This window comes from Macaca nemestrina, chromosome 20 (genome assembly GCF_043159975.1).
Source record: "Macaca nemestrina isolate mMacNem1 chromosome 20, mMacNem.hap1, whole genome shotgun sequence".
Lineage (NCBI taxonomy): Eukaryota > Metazoa > Chordata > Mammalia > Primates > Cercopithecidae > Macaca > Macaca nemestrina.
Window position 1 is genome coordinate 12,538,893 of NC_092144.1, and position 19,107 is coordinate 12,557,999.

General features: G+C 51.4%; 1 protein-coding gene across 12 annotated transcripts in view; it reads right to left on the reverse strand.

Moving 5' to 3' along the window:
- The window catches only part of LOC105499905 (calcium voltage-gated channel subunit alpha1 A), a 433,831-nt gene that overhangs the window by 37,027 nt on the left and 377,697 nt on the right, over positions 1 to 19,107 (reverse strand). For all 12 annotated transcript variants that reach the window (XM_011710610.3, XM_071087276.1, XM_071087269.1 and 9 more), the window contains 2 exons: positions 17,137 to 17,247; positions 7,171 to 7,254 (listed from right to left, as the gene is read on the reverse strand). In XM_011710610.3, coding sequence (XP_011708912.2) covers positions 7,171 to 7,254; positions 17,137 to 17,247 — 195 coding nt within the window. The remainder of the gene's footprint in view (positions 1 to 7,170; positions 7,255 to 17,136; positions 17,248 to 19,107) is intronic.

Consider the following 19,107-nt stretch of genomic DNA (forward strand, 5'->3'; position numbering starts at 1 on the left):
CTCAGGTGTCCCTCAAGTGCTCAGAAGGATATGGAGACCACCCACCTAAGGGCTCCAGAAAAGTCCTACTACTTGTAGACCTCAGCTCCAAGCTCCAGCCCCCACAACACCTGCCTATCTGACTTATTTCAGGCTGTCCTAACGGCACCTCAAACTTGCTATGCCCACACCTATTCTCTTCCCCCAACCGGGCCCTTTCCTGGCACTCGCTCACCTCTATCGCCCAGTTTTTTTTTTTTTTTTTTCCCTAAAGACAGAGTCTCACTCTGTTGCCCAGGCTGGAGTGCAATGGCACGACCTCGGGTCACTGCAACCTCTGCCTCCCGGGTTTAAGTGATTCTCCTGCCTCAGCCTCCCGAGGAGCTGGGATTACAGGTGCCTGCCACCACGCCTGGCTAATTTTTGTATTTTTTAGTAGAGATGGGGTTTCACCATGTTGGTCAGGCTGGTCTCAACTCCTGAACTCAGGTGATCCTCCTGCCTCGGCCTCCCAAAGTGCTGGGATTAGAGGCTTGAGTCACGACGCCCAGCCTGTCTCCCAGTTTTAAGCCAGACCCGACTGCTCACAGGCACCTCATCCCCTCAGTTCAGTTCTGATCTTTCCCTGGGTCCTGCAGAGATCCGTCTGAGAGGGACACCATCCCGCTGTACTCTCTCCTCCACTGTCATCTCTTGCTGTGATTCCTGGTGCCCACCTCCAGCCCAGCCTCCTGTCAAGCTGTTCCCTGCCCTGCAACCAGAGTGAGCTTGTCTAGTCACACCTCCTTTCACGCCTCCCCTGCTTCCTATCCTCCCAGGCCTTTCCTGGTGCTTAGGAGAAAGCCCAAATTCCACAATATAGCCCCACCCTCCCCAGCCCCGGGTCCTGTCCCCTGCTGTCTTCTTTGGCTATCTCCAGGCCAGCCTTTCTCTGCTGTCTTTGCATCAGCCACACCTCCTCGCTTGCAGATCCTGACCTCCCACAGGCTCCGTCCAGGCTGTCCTGGGCCTGGAATGCTCTGTGCATCTCTGTCTGCCTTGTTAATGTTGCTCATCCTTCAGCTCGCAGTGCAGGTATAATTTTAAGTGGAGTCAAGGTGGTATTTGACCGATGCCTGCCTCCCCCACCTGACTGTATGTGGTGAGAGGGGACAGTAATGGTGTCTGTTTCGGCCCATAATTCCATCTGTGGCACCAAATAGGGGCTCATTAAATGTTTGGTGGGTGAGTGCATGTGTACTGCCAGCAGGAAACGGATCCCAAGGCAAAGATGCCATTGGGGCCTCCCTCTAAGGGCCTCATTGGTGAGTAGGGGAGGGGCAGAGGCAGTTGAGATTTAACAGAACGAGGGGTGTGCAAGGGGCTGAGAAGTGGGGGAGGGAGAGAGATGTGTGCAGTATGTACTGGAGTGGGGGTACAGGGCGGGTAGATGTAGCAGTGAGGGCCAGTGTGTGTGTGTGCATGCATGCATGACTGTGTGTGGGAGACACAGAGACAGGGACAGTGAAAGAGAATTAGAGGCCAGGTGCAGTGGCTCACACCTGTAATCCCAACACTTTGGGAGGCTGAGACAGGTGGATCACTTGAGGTCAGGAGTTCGAGACCAGCCTGGCCAAACATGGTGAAATCCTGTCTCTACTAAAAATACAAAAAGTGGCCTGGTGTGGTGGCACATGCCTGTAATCCCAGGTACTCAGGAGGTCGAGGCATGATAATTACTTGAAACTGGGAGGCGGAGGTTGCAGTTAGCTGAGATTGTGCCACTGCACGCCAGCCTGGGTGACAGAGCGAGACTCTGCCTAAAAAACAAACAAACAAAAAGAAGTGAGAGAGAGAGAATTAGAGAATGAGCAAGAAAAAGAAGAGGTCATGACTACGCGTGGTGTCTGTACATGCAGTGACTGTGTGTGCATAGTGACTGCATGTTGTGTGGTTCAGGGTGCACAGATTGTGTGTGCAGTGTATGGATACATAGTGACTGTGTGTGCATAGACTGCACAGTGACTGTGTGCTCAGTGACTGTGTGTGCAGTGTATGGATACATAGTGACTGTGTGTGCATAGACTGCACAGTGACTGTGTGCTCAGTGACTGTGTGTGCAGTGACTGTGTGCACAGTGACTGTGTGTGTGCATAGTGACTGTGTGTGCATAGTGACTGTGCCTGCAGTGACTGTGTGCATAGCGACTGTGTGTTGTGTGTGGTGCACAGACTGTGTGTGCAGTGTGACTGCAGTGACTGTGTGTGCATATTGACTGTGTGTGCAGTGACTGTGTATAGTGACAGTGCAGTGTGTGTGCATACTGACTGTGCATGCAGTGACTGTGCAGTGACTGTGTGTGCATAGTGACGGGGTGTGCAGTGTATGTGTGCATACTGTGTCTGCAGTGTGTGTGCATAGTGACTGTGTGCAGTGACAGTGTACACAGTGACCGTGTGCAGTGACTGTGTGTGCATAGTGATGATGTGTGCATAGTGATTGTGTGCAGTGACTGTATGCATAGTGACTGCATGCACAGTGACTGGTGCATAGTGACTGTGTGTGTGCAGTGACTGTGTGCAGTGTCTGTGTGCAGTATCTGTGCATGCACAATGACTGTATGTGCATAGTAACTGTGTGTGCAGTGACTGTGCACAGTGACTGTGCATAATGACTGTGTGTGTGGTGTGAGTGCATAGTGACTGTGTGTGCAGTGTCTGTGTGCGGTGACTGTGCACAGTGACTGTGTGCACAATGTCAGTGTGCAGTGTGTGTGCACAGTGACTGTGTGTGCATAGTGACTGTGTGCTCAGTGACTGTGTGTGCATAGTGACTGTGTGTTTGGTGTGTATAGTGACTGTGTGTGCAGTGTCTGTGTGCAGTGAATGTGTGTGCAGTGACTGTGTGCACACAGACTGTGTGTGCGCATAGTGACTGCACAGTGACTCTGTGCAGAGTGACTGTGTGTGCACAGTGATAGTGTGCACGCAGTGTCTGTGTGTGCATAGTGACTGTGTGTGTGCAGTGACTGTGTGTGCAGTGTCTGTGTGCTGTGACTGTGTGCACAGTGACTGTGTGTGCAGTGACTGTGTGTGCAGTGTCTGTGTGCAGTGATTGTGTGCCCAGTGACTGTGTGTGCATAGTGGCTGTGTGCACAGTGACATGTGCACAGTGACTGTGTGTGCAGTGTCTGTGTGCAGTGGTTGTGTGCAGTGAATGTGTGCAGTTCTGTGTGCAGTGACTGTGTGTGTGCAGTGACTGTGTGCACAGTGTGTATATAGTGACTGTGTGTGCAGTGTCTGTGTGTGTGGTGACTGTGTGCAGTGACTGTGTGTACGCAGTGACTGTGTGTGCATAGTGTCTGTGTGTGTACAGTGACTGTGTGTGCAGTGATTGTGTGCCCAGTGACTGTGTGTGCATAGTGACTGTGTGTGCAGTGACGTGCACAGTGACTGTGTGTGCAGTGTCTGTGTGCAGTGTCTGTGTGCAGTGACTGTGTGCACAGTGTGTGTATAGTGACTGTGTGTGCAGTGTCTGTGTGTGGTGACTGTGTGCAGTGATTGTGTGTACGTGGTGACTGTGTGTGTACAGTGACTGTGTGCGTGCATAGTGACTGTGTGTGCAGTGACTGTGTGTGTGCATAGTGACTGTGTGTGCAGTGTCTGTGTGCAGTGATTGTGTGCAGTGTCTGCAGTGACTGTGTGCAGTGATTGTGTGCAGTGTGTGCACAGTGACTGTGTGCAGTGTCTGTGTGTATGCAGTGACTGTGTGTGCAGTGTCTGTGTGCAGTGACTGTGTGTGCAGTGTCTGTGTGTGCGGTGATTGTGTGCAGTGACTGTGTGTGTGCAGTGACTGTGTGTGTGCAGTGACTGTGTGCACAGTGTGTGCATAGTGACTGTGTGCAGTGACTGTGTGTATGCAGTGACTGTGTGTGCAGTGTCTGTGTGTGCGGTGATTGTGTGCAGTGACTGTGTGTGTGCAATGACTGTGTGACTGTGTGCGCACATGCAGTTCAAGGCTCCAGGAGAGGGCCTCAGTGGGCCGGCCCCACATGAAGCTACCAGATCCGAGTCTGGCGCTTCTGAGTTCCTCTGCCTGAGAATCTTTGCCGGCACACTGCCTGGCCTTCATGTCTCCTTTATCAGACTTGGAGAGTCAAGACTCTGCTGGTCAAGGCCAAAGATCTTGTGGGCTTGAGATGGAGGTTTGGGGACAGCAGGATGGAGAGAGCTGGAGGAGCAAGAAGACAGTTGGCAGTTTTCCTGGGGCCTGGGGTCCATGGAGCTGAACGGGGGACAGGAGAGGTGAGAGGTGGCTGGGAGTGGATTTGCCTCCATTGTCTCTGAGTGTACAGGATGTGTGTGCGGGATGGGGCGAGAGACAGAGGTGCTGCGCTGGGAAAACCCATCCCTTTCTCTGCAAAAGATGCAAACCACCCAAAACAGAAAACCCCCATTCAGAACCTGATAAAAAAACAGCCAGAGTCTGCAGGAAGTGGGAGGCACAGGGGCTGGGGGCGGGAGGACAGACAGACAGACAGAGGGGAGCAGAGGGGTGGGGAGAGCGTCAGGCATCCCACGTTGGAGAGGCGGGGTGTGGCATGCAATGCCGATGCGAGGAGATGCGTTCACAGTTAATGTAAGGCATTTAGACTTCAGAAAGAAGTAAGACCAACCGGATTCTAGATGCAGATGTTGAAGATGAGGGGGAGCGGGCGGGCGGGGGCAGTTGGGGAGGCGTGTTCAGCATTTTTTAGGTTGATTTGTAACCAGTGCCAAAAAACCAATGGGTTTCGGTTCCCGGGCGGGGAGTGGGGGTGGTGGTGGCGGTGGGTTGGGAGATAAGTCATTGGTGTATGAACACACAGACCATGTCATGGATGAACAAATGAATTTCATAGTGCATTTTGATTGGATGAGTTTTTCAGACGGCGTTGCGCCAATATACAGTTTTAAGAGCAGGCATGAAAAGAGACAAGACAAGAAACACAGTCATTATCCATTGCACACAGGGCAAACCCACGTCACCCCAGCCACTTGGGGGCGGCAGCTGAGGCAGCACTGGTTAGTACTGCCGCATGCCCTCTGCCCCCTAAACCCCAGGGACCTGCCCTCCCAAGAATCTGGCATTTCCTGTCTCAGCCTGGCCAAGCCCTGGCCTCAGAATTAGTGGGCTTACCTGGGAGGCAGAAAGGGGCAACTGAAACCTCCTTGCCCACCAGGACATGCTTCTCCCTACTCGAGGTTGGGACTTAATTGTCCTAGAAGCACCCAAACACCCACCCACTATCTTTCCCTCAAATTGATTATAATTCAGGGCTGGCTAACACAAACCCATTCACAATAACAACAACAATAGCAATAATAATGACAACCACCATTCTCAAACTCCTGGTTTCCTGGTAGGTTCTGTGCCAAGTGCTTCACGTTGATTTCTTTCTTTCTTTCTTTTTCTTTCATTCTTTTTCTTTCTTCTTTCTTTTTCTCTTTCTCTTTCTTTTCTTTCTTAATCTTTCTTTTCTTTCTTTCTTTCCTTTCTTTTTTCCTTCTTTTCTCTTTCTCTTTCTCTCTTTCTTCTCTCTCTCTCTTTCTTTCTCTTTGTTTTTGAGACAGAGTTTCACTCTGTTGCTCAGGCTGGAGTGCAGTGGCACAATGTTGGCTCACTGCAACCTCTTGCCTCCTGAGAATCAAGTGATTTTCCTGCCTCACTCCTCCTGAGTAGCTGGGATTACAGGCACCTGCCGCCACGCCCGGCTAATTTTTGTATTTTTAGTAGAGACAGGGTTTCACCATGTTGGCCAGGCTGGTCCTGAACTCCTGGCCTCAGGCGATCCACCGGCTTCGGCCTCCCAAAGTGCTGGGATCACAGGCGTGAGCCACCGTGCCCAGCTGAGGGTCAGTTTTCCTGTCTGCGAAATGGGGCAATACCCTCTTTCTCAGGCCCGACCACACCCAGTTCTATTCTCCTGACCTCTCTGCCTGCTCTGAGCATCATATTCAGCTTCCTTCTGGTTTACCTTGGCCAATGGGAGGCTCTGGCAGGAGATAAGGGACGAGGGGAGAGAAAGGTTGGGGTGTTTCTCTCTCATTGCACTCCACCTGCTTTGGCCCTGGTCTCTGTGCCTCCACACTGACAGGACAGGTCCCATTTGGTGGCATCTCCTGGCCTCCTGCTCAGGTTCCTTCCCCACTTCAGCACCTGGGCAGGTAACGGCTCCCTATGGTGGCTGGTCACGGGGCACCTTGCCACCCTTGTGGGTCCCCTTCCCTTCCCTTCCACCAGTGATCTCTGCATTTGGGTGCCTTCAGCTGAACCCTTCGAGGGAATTCTCTTACAAGCCGAGACCGAGACCTCTATCCTGAGCCAATCCACGTAAACCACTTAGCACAGTTCCCTGGCACACAGCAAGGCTGCGATTCTTGTGAGCTATTGTTATTTTTATTGTTATTAAGATGACATTGATATCACCCTTAACCCTTGGCTTTGATGCCTTTTGACCATTGCTTCCCCCTGCAAGGATCTTCTACCCTCCCCTCAATCTCCCGAGGGACCCCGAGCCTGGGCTCACTGGCAGATGGCCAAGGAGAGGGTCTGGGACAGGAACTCTGGGGCCCTGAGTCTTCCAGAAAAGGAGAAGGGCAATGTGTCCTGTGGGGCCACTACAGAGAGGTCCAGAGACCCCCATGTTGAGAGTCTCCCAGGCCTGGGGCTAGAGGAGGGAAGAAATCCTGGGCACCCCACTATGGCCCTGGGAGTTGTGTTCCCACTCTGGCCTGAGGGCTGTGGCTCTCTCCTGCCCATGAACCAGGAGCGGGTTGGTTTAAACAAAATTGACTCGAAACTCATTCTTTCTGGGCTCCTGACAAGGGGTGGTGTTTGGGAGCCGGCTCAGCTTCAGGAGCTTTTAAGTGTCTCAGTTCCCTCAATGTACTCATCTGCATTATTCATTCCTAGGCCAGGTTGCAGGGAGGCCCACCCCTCAGTGCTGGCCCTACAGCCAGGCTTTGGTCGCCCCCATCTCCCCATGATGCCCTCTGGAGGGGCTGCCCTTGTCCCCGGGGGCCCCAGTTCTCCCTCTCTGGTCATGGCCAAGTGCTGGCTCAAGCAGCTGTGGCTGTCGGGACCCACTGCTTCTGGAAATGCTCCCCTGCCCCCCGCCACCCGCCTTGTCCAGCCCAGAGTCACCCAGAGAGAAGCTGGTGGGAGACTTACCCCAAACTCAGTCACGAGGATATCGGTGATGCTGCCCAGAACAGTCACAAAGTCGAAGATGTTCCAGGCATCGCGGAAATAATTCTAGAATGGGGACCCACAAGACAAGAGATGCCAACAGAGGGCTTGGTTCCCGGCCCCCCTAGGCTTGCCGGGGGCATGTTAGAGGCACAGCTGCCAATCAGCGGAGTGCCCGGGACAGTTGTGGTTGTTCAAAGGGCTGCGGTAAAGGCTGTTCAACATCATCTGTGCTGAGTCTCCCTCCCTGGGAACCCCTGGGGGCCTTCCCATGATTGGCCTGGCCCCAGAGGGGGCCTTCAGTCCCTGCTTCAGCTCCATGGGGCTGGGGCTGCTCTTCAGAGCTGTGGCTTATCTCTCCAGCATTTTTGAGGGCTCCCGAGACCCCAGGGGCTTTATAAATGACATCATCGAGATCCTCTTGAAGATCCTGGAGGGAATGGTTATCACCCATTTTCTTTCTTTTTTTTTTTTTTTTTGAGATGGAGTCTCAGTCTGTCGCCCAGGCTGGAGTGCAGTGGCACAATCTTGGCTCACTGTAACCTCTGCCTCCTGGGTTCAAGCGATTCTCCTGCCTCAGCCTCCCAAGTAGCTGGGACCACAGGTGCATGCCACCACACCCAGCTAATTTTTTGTATTTTTAGTAGAGATGGGGTTTCATCATGTTGGTCAGGCTGGTCTTGAACTCCTGACCTCAAGTGATCTGCCCACCTCGGCCTTCCAAAGTGTTGGGATTACAGGCGTGAGCCACCGCTCCCAGCTATACCCATTTTCTAGGAGGTGACCAAGCCACTCATCTGCCTGAGACTAGCAGCACAGAGATGTAAAGCCAGGATTTGAACCCAGGCCTCAGACAGCCCACAGTCTGTTCAGGACCCCACTAGGTTGGCAGCATACTCGAGAAGAAAGGAGACTCTGGGTTCAAATCCCAACTCTGCAACCGGAGCTGTGTGGCTATGGGCAAGTGGCTTAACCTCTCTGGGTCTCCATTTCCTGATCTGGAGGAGGATAGTAACAGGGTACAGAACAGGAACTGGACAGGGGGCTTTGGGGCCTTTCAGGCACATGCACTTCCTGGCCCCCTTGTGTTTAGACAGGGCCATGTGTGTCTAGGTGCAGCGATGTGCTGTGAGTGGAAGCAGTGCGGTCACTTTCTGGTCAGCATTGGCCTCTCTAGCCTCTCAACCCTGGGCTTGCTGACTAGTAACATTTTGAATGGCAGCTACTCTGTGAGCCTGGGTCCCTGAGTAACTATGAGACAAACAGCTTCCCTGCTGAGTGTAAAAAAACCTTCCCATCAATTTAAGTCACTGAGATGTGGGGGCTGTTTGTTACTACAGCTTCACTTGATCTATCCTGACTGCTACATTCCTGGGCTGGGTGCTGGCTCAAAGGGAAACACAAGCATAGCCTTTCTGTTGCTAAAATATGGAAATACTCCACATTGTTTGGAAAACAGTCACAGCCTCAAGTCCCACAAGGTCTCCTCCTATCTCTGACTCCCCTCAACCGGGTACTGACATGATGATGGATGGCATCCCAGTCTGGACCCAAGAGTCTGGGTCAAAGAGATGGCCCTCCCCTCTGGGGTCAGTGGGACTCAAAACACAAAACATAGGGCCTTATCAGCATCTTCGCAGAAGCAGAGGCCAGGTCAGGGGTTGGGGTGGTCAGTGTGACCCTGAAGTAGCCCCTCTACCTTACAGAGAAGGAGCCTGACTTTAGAGCTGTGCTTCCCTCCTAGTTGAAGTGCCTGGGGCCTCTGCGCCCTTCTCTGGGAGGCAGCAGTAACACAGCAATCAGACAATGAATGTGGGTCGCAGAGCATGGAATATACAGTAGGTGCTCAACAGATGGGATGTTGTTGTTTCGCAACTGCCTATAAAAGGAATTCAGGGGGCTGGGTGCGGTGGCTCACACCTCTAATCCCAGAACTCTGGGAGGCTGAGGCAGGTGGATCATGAGGTCAGGAGATCAAGACCATCCTGGCTAACACAGGGAAACCCCATCTCTACTAAAAATACAAAAAAAAAAAAAAAAAAAAAAAGGCCGGGCGCGGTGGCTCAAGCCTGTAATCCCAGCACTTTGGGAGGCCGAGACGGGCGGATCACGAGGTCAGGAGATCGAGACCATCCTGGCTAATATGGTGAAACCCCGTCTCTACTAAAAATACAAAAAACTAGCCGGGCGAGGTGGTGGGCGCCTGTAGTCCCAGCTACTCGGGAGGCTGAGGCAGGAGAATGGCGTAAACCCGGGAGGCGGAGCTTGCAGTGAGCTGAGATCTGGCCACTGCACTCCAGCCTGGGCGACAAAGCGAGACTCCATCTCAAAAAAAAAAAAAAAAAAAAAAAAAAATTAGCCAGGCGTGGTGGCAGGCGCCTGTAGTCCCAGCTACTCGGGAGGCTGAAGCAGGAGAATGGTGTGCACCTGGGAGGCAGAGCTTGCAGTGAGCAGAGATTGCACTGCTGCACTCCAGCCTGGGCCACAGTGCGAGACTCCATAAAAAAAAAAAAAAAAAAGGAATTCGGGTCCTACTGGTACTTTTGGCATTTTGGCAGATGTTGTTGGGGCCTTGCCCATATCTCATCTGCACACCTACAGTACATTACTTGGCCCAGTGTCTCTCTCTGGCTGCACATGTGTTAGGGAATTAATAGCTCCCCTGGAAATGGCCTTTGATTATGTCTGATGGGCACTGGAGGATAAATACCCCAACTCCCTCCCGGTGAGGTGGGATGACTCTGTGCTATGTGCTCTCTGCTGCCTCCTGGAGGTCCCCACTGAAACTGAGCCCCATTTGTCCACAGCAGGAACTGGCTTAATAATACACTCTTTCCTGGTTGCCTTTCTGTCCCTGTGTCTCTTCCCCTGTCCCTTACTGCCTTGCATCCCAGATAAATTCCTTGCACTCAATCCTTGTCTCAGGCTCTGCTTCCATGGGAGTCCAAACAAAGACAACTTTATAGGCGTCTGGTCACAGACCTCAACCCCTAGGCTAGAGAGCTCCCCTCTATCTCCCGAATGTTACACAGGGAACTTGTGGCTTCATTTAAAACTGAAAGGGGAGACCAGACATGGTGGCTCATGCCTATAATTCCAGCACTTTGGAAGGCCAAGGAGGGACAACTGCTTGAGGTTACAAGTTTAAGACCAGCCTGGGCAACAGAGTGAGACCCCCATCTCAGAAACAAAAACAAAAACAAAAACAAAAACAAAAACACCAGAAAGCAGAGGGGAAGCTCAGTGCTGGCTCTTGCAGGATTGGCAGGGTGAGGGAGATGCAGCTCCAGGCCCCAGTGGAAGAATCACTTCACCAGCAGAAGACCAACTCAGGAATAAAATAACTGCAGGCTGGGTGCAGTGGCTCACGCCTGTAATCCAACTGGAATATGAGGGTGGCAAAGCCCCAGGGCAGGTCCCTGAAAAGTAGGGGCTAGGCCGGGCCTGGTGGCTCACGCCTGTAATCCCAGCACTTTGGGAGGCTGAGGCGGGCAGATCACCCGAGGTCAGGAGTTGGAGACCAACCTGGCTGACATGGTGAATCCCCGTCTCTGCTAAAAATACAAAAATTAGCTGGGCGTGATGGTGGCCACCTGTAATCCCAGCTAGTCAGGAGGCTGAGGCAGGACAATTGCTTGAACCTAGGAGGCAGAGGTTGCAGTGAGCCAAGATTGCACCACTGCACTTCAGCCTGGGTGACAGAGTGAGTAGTCATCACAAACAAACAAACAAACAAACAAACAAACAAAAATTACAGATTCAGTGATCCCCCCCGCTTCATCAAACCAAGTGAATCAGAACCTCTGGGGTATGCTCAGTGTATCATTTAAGAAATTTCTCAGCCGGGCGCGGTGGCTCAAGCCTGTAATCCCAGCACTTTGGGAGGCCGAGACGGGTGGATCACGAGGTCAGGAGATTGAGACCATCCTGGCTAACATGGTGAAACCCCGTCTCTACTAAAAAAATTACAAAAAACTAGCCGGGCGAGGTGGCGGGCGCCTGTAGTACCAGCTGCTCCGGAGGCTGAGGCAGGAGAATGGCGTAAACCTGGGAGGCGGAGCTTGCAGTGAGCTGAGATCGGGCCACTGCACTCCAGCCTGGGCGACAGAGCGAGACTCCGTCTCAAAAAAAAAAAAAAAAAAAAAAAAGAAATTTCTCGAAGAGCTTCTTTTTTGTTTTTTAGAGTCTGGGTCTTGTGTTGTTGTCCAGGCTGGAGGGCAGCGATGTGATCACAGCTCACTGCAGCCTTGAACTCCTGGGCTTAAGTAATCCTCCTGCCTTAGCCTAAGTAGTTAGGACAACAGTCATGTGCCACTATGCTGGCTAATTTTTCATTTTTTTTGTAGAGATGAGGTCTTGCTATGTTGCCCAGGCTGGTCTAAAACCTCTGGGTTCAAGCAATTCTCCTGCCTTGGCAGGAGTCCCAAGTGCTGGGACTATAGGCATGAGCCACCACACCTGGCCTGAAGTGCTTCTATTAAGTAGCATCTCTACCAAAGCAAAGCCACTATTTTGGAGGAAAAAGGTCCATTATTAGGACCCCTTTCCTAGCATTTATTTATTTATTTATTTTGATACAGGGTCTTGCTCTGTCACCCAGGGTGGGGTGCAGTGGCTCAATCACGACTCACTGCAGCCTTGACCTCCTGGGCTGAATCCATCCTCCAACCTCAGCCTCCTGAGTAGATGGGACTGCAGGTGCACGCCACCACACCAGGCTGATTTTTGTACTTTTTGTAGAGACAGAATCTCACTGTGTTGTTCAGGTTGGTCTCAGACTCCTGGGCTCAAGCGATCCACCCGCCTCAGTCCCCCAAAGTGCTGAGATTACAGGTGTCAGCCACCGTGCCTGGCCCCTAGCATTTACTGAGTGCTCACTCCAGGCCAGGTTTTATCCTCAGTCCTCTACATGCACATTAGTGCATTTGCTGCTTACCAGGGCTCTGCTGAGGTGGAGGCGGAGGATGGCTCCTTTTAATGATGGGGAGGTGACAAAGCTTATATAGGATGAGGCAAGATCTGAACCTAGAACTCTGGCACTGAAGCTGATGCCCCTAACCACCTCCGTAAGCCAAGGTGGGAACTTGGTTTCCTGAGACCATGGCTGAGACCCAGGCTGTAGGTCATTCTCTTCAAAGGGATGGACTAAGCTGGTGGTCAAGAGAACGGATGTCCTGGTTCAAGTCTCACCCTGGCCACACACTGGGGACCTGCAATAAGTCACTTTACTTCAAGTCCTAGCCCATTAGCATAAGCCTTCCTCACCTTAATTTTTTTTTTTTTTTTTGAAACAAAGTCTCGTTCTGTCACCCAGGCTGGAGTGTAATGCGTGATCGCGGCTCACTGCAACCTCCGCCTCCCGGGTTCAAGAGATTCTCGTGCCTCAGCCTCCTGAGTAGCTGGGAATACAGGCATGCACCACCACGCCCTGCTAATTTTTGTATTTTTAGTAGAGATAGGGTTTTGCCATGTTGTCCAGGCTGATCCTGAACTCCTGACCTCAAGGGATCTGCCTGCCTCAGGCTCCCACAGTGCCGGGATTACAGGTATGAGCCATCACACCCAGCCCTCCAATTTTTTAAAAATAATTTTCATTTTCTTATTATTTATTTATGTATTTTTTGAGATGGAGTCTCACTCTGTCGCCCAGGTTGGAGTGCAGTGGCACGATGTTGGCTCACTGCAACCTCCACTTCCTGGGTTCAAGCGATTTTCCTGCCTCAGCCTCCTGAATAGCTGAGACTACAGGCGCGTACCACCACGCCTGGCTATTTTTTGTATTTTTAGTAGAGATGGGGTTTCACCATGTTAGACAAGATGGTCTCAATCTCCTGACCTCGTGATCTACCCGCCTCGGCCTCCCAAAGTGCTAGGATTACAGGCGTGAGCCACTGCGCCTGGTCAATTTTTATTCTTTTAGAGATGGGGTCTCACTCTGTCACTCAGGCTGAAGTGCAATGGTGCAATTGTAGCTCATTGCAACTCTGACTAACTGGGTTCAAGCAATATTCTTGCTTCAGTCTCCTGAGTAGCTAGGACTATAGATGTATGCACCATGCCTGTTTGATTTTTAATTTTTAATTAAAAAAATTGTTTTTTTGAGACAGAGTCTTGCTCTGTCACCCAGGCTGGAGTGCAGTGGTGCGATCTTGGCTCACTGCAAGCTCCACCTCCCAGGTTCATGCCATTCTCCTGCCTCAGCCTCCTGAGTAGCTGGGACTACAGGCGCCTGCCACCACGCCTGGCTAATTTTTTATATTTTTAGTAGAGATGAGGTTTCACCATGTTAGCTAGGATGGTCTTGATCTCGTGATCTGCCTGCCTCTACATCCCAAAATGCTGGGATTACAGGCGTGAGCTACTGCACCCGGCCTAATGTTTTGTTTTTGAGACAGAGTCTCCCTCCGTCACCCAGGCTGGAGTGCAGTGGCACAATCCTGGCTCCCTCCACCTCCTGAGTTCAAACTATTGTCACACCTCAGCCTCCTGAGTAGCTGGGATTATAGGCGTGCGCTACCATGCCCAGTTAATTTTTGTATTTTTAGTAGAGAGGGGGTTTCACTATTTTGGCTAGGCTGGTCTCGAACTGCTGGTCTTAACAGATCTGCCCACTTTGGCCTCCCAAAGTGCTGGGATTGCAGGCATGAGCCACTGCGTCCAGCCTTTAATTTTTTTTTTTTTGTAGAGACGGAGTCTTGCTATGTTGTCCAGCCTGGTCTTGAACTCCTGGCTTCAAGCAATCCTCCCACTTTAGCCACCAAAACTGCTGGGCTTACAGGTGTGAACTATAATACTTTTTTTTTTTGTTTGAGACGGAGTCTTGCTCTCACCCAGGCTGGAGTGCAATGGCGCTATCTTGGTTCACTGCAAGCTCCACCTCCCAGGTTCACGCCATTCTCCTACTTCAGCCTCCCGAGTAACTGGGACTACAGGCGCCCGCCACCATGCCTGGCTAATTTTTTGTATTTTTAGTAGAGACGGGGTTTCACCGTGTTAGCCAGGATGGTCTCGATTTCCTGACCTTGTGATCTGCCTGCCTCGGCCTCCCAAAGTGCTGGGATTACAGGTGTGAGCCACCGCGCCCAGCCTTTTTTTTGAGATGGAGTCTCGCTCTGTTGCCAGGCTGGAATGCAGTGGCATGATCTCGGCTCACTGCAACCTCCACCTCCCATGTTCAAATGATTCTCCTGCCTCAGCCTCCCGAGTAGCTGAGACTACAGGCATGCGCCACCATGCCCAGCTAATTTTTGTAGTTTTTAGTAGAGATGGGGTTTCACCATGTTGGCCAGGGTAGTCTGGACCTCTTGACCTCGTAATCTGCCCCCCTCTGCCTCCCAAAGTGCTGGGATTACAGGTGTGAGCCACTGTGCCCAGCCAACTATAATACTTTTGTGCGTATTCTGTGAACCCCCTTGGCCACGTGAGACTAGCCCTGGCTATTTTATTTTATGCATAAAGACTTGTAAATGCATAACAAAACAGTCAAGACTGAAAGGTTACCTATTATAATAGCTATCAAAATATTTTTTAAGGCTGGGCATGGTGTCTCATGCCTGTAATCCCAGCATTTTGGGAGGCCGAGGCAGGCAGATTGCTTGAGGCCAGGAGTTTGAGACCAGCTTGGCCAACATGGTAAAACCCCGTCTCTACTAAAAATACAAAAATTAGCTGGGCATGCTTGTGTGCGTCTGTAGTCCCAGCTACTCAGAAGACTGAGATGGGAGAATCACCTGAATCCAGGAGGTGGAGGTTTCGGTGAGCCAAGATTATGCCACTGCACTCCAGTTTAGACAACAGAGTAAGACTCTGTCTCAAAAAAAAAAAAAAAAAAAAGTTTTAAAAATGGCGATCTAGGCCGGGCGTGGTGGCTCACGCCTGTAATCCTAGCACTTTGGGAGGCCGAGGTGGGCGGATCACAAGGTCAGGAGATCAAGACCACGGTGAAACTCCGTCTCTACTAAAAATACAAAAAATTAGCCAGGCACGGTGGCGGGCACCTGTAGTCCCAGCTACTCAAGAGGCTGAGGCAGGAGAATGGCGTGAACCCGGGAGGTGGAGCTTGCAGTGAGCCGAGATCATACCACTGCACTCCAGCCAGGGGGACAGAGCAAGACTCCGTCGCAAAAAAAAAAAAAAAAAAAAAAGAAAGGCGATCTAACAATGAATATACTTCAAGGCCGGGCGCGGTGGCTCACGCCTGTAATCCCAGCACTTTGGGAGGCCGAGGCGGGCGGATCACAAGGTCAGGAGATCGAGACCACGGTGAAACCCCGTCTCTACTAAAAATACAAAAAAAAATTAGCCGGGCGCGGTTGTGGGTGCCTGTAGTCCCAGCTACTCGGGAGGCTGAGGCAGGAGAATGGCGTGAACTCGGGAGGCGGAGCTTGCAGTGAGCCGAGATCGCGCCACTGCACTCCAGCCTGGGCGACAGAGCGAGACTCTGTCTCAAAAACAAAAAAAAAACAACAAAAAAACAATGAATATACTTCATTAACACACTGAATAAAAAGGTTTAATCACACGCAGCATTTTAAAGCAATGATGAATGCAAATTAAATGTTAAGGTATCTGCAGCTCTTATAAGGCAGTATGAAAATATCTGATGTTTGTAAGTGACACAGGTCATGTTGCTAATATTAACGGTTGATAATACTAATAACCCTTGTTGTCTCCCTTTAAGATGGAAGGAAATGTTAAAATTTAGTTATTGGCTGGTGAAAAATAAAGATGTATCTATTTTTAGTATCATTATTTTTTTGAGACTCGCTCTGTTCCTCAGGCTGGAGTGCAGTGGTGTGATCTCAGCTCACTGCGGCCTCCACTTCCTGGGTACAAGCGATTCTCCTGCTTCAGCCTCCTGAGAAGGTGGGATGACAGGCACCCACAAGCACGCCAGGCTAATTTTTTGTATTTTTAGTAGAGATAGGGTTTTGCCATGTTGGCCAGGGTGGTCTCGAACTCCTGGGCTCAAGTGATTTGCCTGCCTCTGCCTCCCAAAGTGCTGGGATTACAGGTGTGAGTCACTGTGTCCGTCCTCTGTGTTTCTTTTTTAAACGTGGAGTCTTGCTGTTGCCCAGGCTGGGATGCAGTGGCATGATCATAGCTCACAGCAACCTCCACCTCCTGGGCTCAAAATACCTTCCCACCTCAGCCTCCTGAGTAGCTGGGACTACAGGCACGAGTTACCATGCCTGGCTAATTAAATTTTTTTTTTTTTGTAGGGACAGGGGCTTGCTTTGCTGCCCAGGCTGGTTGAGAACTCCCTAGCTTCAAGTGATTGCTCTGCCTTGGCCTCCTAAAGCATTAGGATTACAGGCACGAGCCACTGTGCTCAGCCTATTTCAGTTTTCTTTCTTTTTTTTTTTTTGAGACAGAGTTTCACTCTTGTTGCCCAGGCTGGAGTGCAGTGGCGTGATCTCGGCTCACTGCAACCTCTGCCTCCCAGGTTCAAGTGATTCTCCTGCCTCAGCCTCCCAAGTAGCTGGGATTACAGGCATGCGCCACCACACCTGGCTAATTTTGTATTTTTAGTAGAGACAGAGTTTCTCCATGTTGGTCAGGCTGGTCTCCAACTCCCAACCTCAGGTGATCCGCCCACCTTGGCCTCCCAAAGTGTTGGAATTACAGCCATGAGCCACCTCGCCCAGCCTGATTTCAGTCTTCTTATCTCTAAAGTGGATGCTAACAGCTCCCAGCATGATGACTCCTATCATTTTGAGGACCTGAATACATAAGCAGCCATACAGTAACACTCATGTGTTGGGTCTCCCTGGGACTCCTTGGCAAACACAGAATGCCTAAGTAGGATCTGTGGCCACTGGCAGGATGCCGAAGCCACCCTTGAGGTTGGGGGTCTTGGGGCCATGTGGGGAGACCATCGTCCAGCACCCATTGCTCCCCCTTGGACTTCTCCCAAGCCCGTAGCTGTAGCCCCAAGGTGGTACTTACCAGAATCCCAAAAGCCATGACTTTCAGCACACATTCCAGAGAGAAGAGGGAGGTGAAGACGATGTTGAACACCCTCAGGGCGTTTTCATAAGCAACAGAAGCCCCATAGAACTAGGGGGAAAGAAGCAGGAGTGGCAGGGGTCAGTGAGCGGGGCTGGGAAGTGGGAAGTGGGAAGTGGGAAGTGGGGAGGCAGCTTCATGGCTGTTTTCCAGGCAACACTCCGGCCCCAGGCAAGTGCTGAGCAATCTCACTGTTGGGAGGCATAGTTCAGGAAAGCCCAGCTCTCCGCCAGACTAGGCTCTTCTTTTCACATCAAAAAACAAAAACTTTCCCCCGCCTCTTTTTTTTTTGGTAGACGGGGTCTTCCTGTTTTGCCCAGGCTGGGCTCGAACTCACAATCCTCCTACCTTAGCCTCCTGATAGTTGGGACTATAGGCATACACCATTGTGCCTGGCTGAATTATACTTTTTCTTTCCATTTTTTTTTTTTGAGAATGAGTCTTACTCTGTCGCCCAGGCTGGAGTGCAGTGGCACGATCGGCTCACTGCAGGCTCCGCCTCCCGGGTTCACGCCATTCTCCTGCCTCAGCCTCCCAAATAGCTGGGACTACAGGTGCCTGCCATCACGCCCAGCTAACTTTCTGTATTTTTAGTAGAGATGGGGTTTCTCCGTGTTAGCCAGGATAGTCTCGATCTCCTGACCTCGTGATCCGCCTGCCTCGACCTCCCAAAGTGCTGGGATTACAGGCGTGAGCCACTGTGCCCGGCCTCCTTATTTTCTTTGAGATGGAGTCTCACTCTGTCACCCAGGCTGGAGTGCAGTGGTGTGATCTCAGCTCACTGCAACTTCTGCCTCCTGGGTTCAAGCCATTCTCATGCCTCAGCCTCTCGAGCAGCTGGGATTGTAGGCGTGCGCCATCATGCCCAGCTAATTTTTGTATTTTTAGTAGAGACAGGATTTCATCATGTGGGCCAGGATGGTCTCAAACACCTGGTCTCAAGTGATCCGCCTGCCTTGACCTCCCAAAGGGCTGGGATTACAGGTGTGAGCCACCATGCCTGGCCACTATGATTGTTTTTGAAGTGCCGAGAAGGCACTAAGGTCCTTGCATCAACTTTCTCATTCCATCCTCTCACCTCCTTTGGAGGGGGCAAAGGTGCTATTATTATCATTCCCATTTTATTGACAGGGAACCGAGTCCCCAGAAAGTCACTGGTTACTTGCGCAAAGTTAAATGAATGAAATGGCAGAGCTAGGCTTGAATCCATGCTTTGGAGTCCAAAGCACAGGGTGAAAAGTTTTCAGAGTTTTTTTTTTTTTTTCGAGACGGAGTCTCGCTCTGTCGCCCAGGCTGGGGCGCAGTGGCTGGATCTCAGCTCACTGCAAGCTCTGCCTCCTGGGTTTACGCCATTCTCCTGCCTCAGCCTCCCAGGTAGCTGGGACTACAGGCGCCCGCCACCTCGTCTGGCTAGTTTTTTGTATTTGTTAGAAGAGACGGGGTTTCATCATGTTAGCCAGGATGGTCTCAATCTCCTGACCTTGTGATCCGCCCGTCTCGGCCTCCCAAAGTGCTGGGATTACAGGCTTGAGCCACCGCACCCGGCCTCAGAGTTTTTTTTTGGAAGCAGCTCCTTGTCCCTGGGGATTTCAGGGCCCTCGCCTACCCCTCCTCCCTCATTTCTATTTCTTTTTCTTTTCTTTTCTCTCTTTTTTTTTTTTTTTTTTTTTGAGACGGAGTCTCGCTCTTGTTGCCCAGGCTGGAGTGCAATGGCGCGATCTCGGCTCACAGCAACCTCCGCCTCCCGGGTTCAAGCGATTCTCCTGCCTCAGCCTCCTGAGTAGCTGGGATTACAGATGCGCACCACTATGCTCGACTGATTTTGTATTTTTAGTAGAGATGGAGTTTCTCCATGTTGCTCAGGCTGGTCTCGAACTCGCGACCTCAGGTGATCTGCCTGCCTTGGCCTCC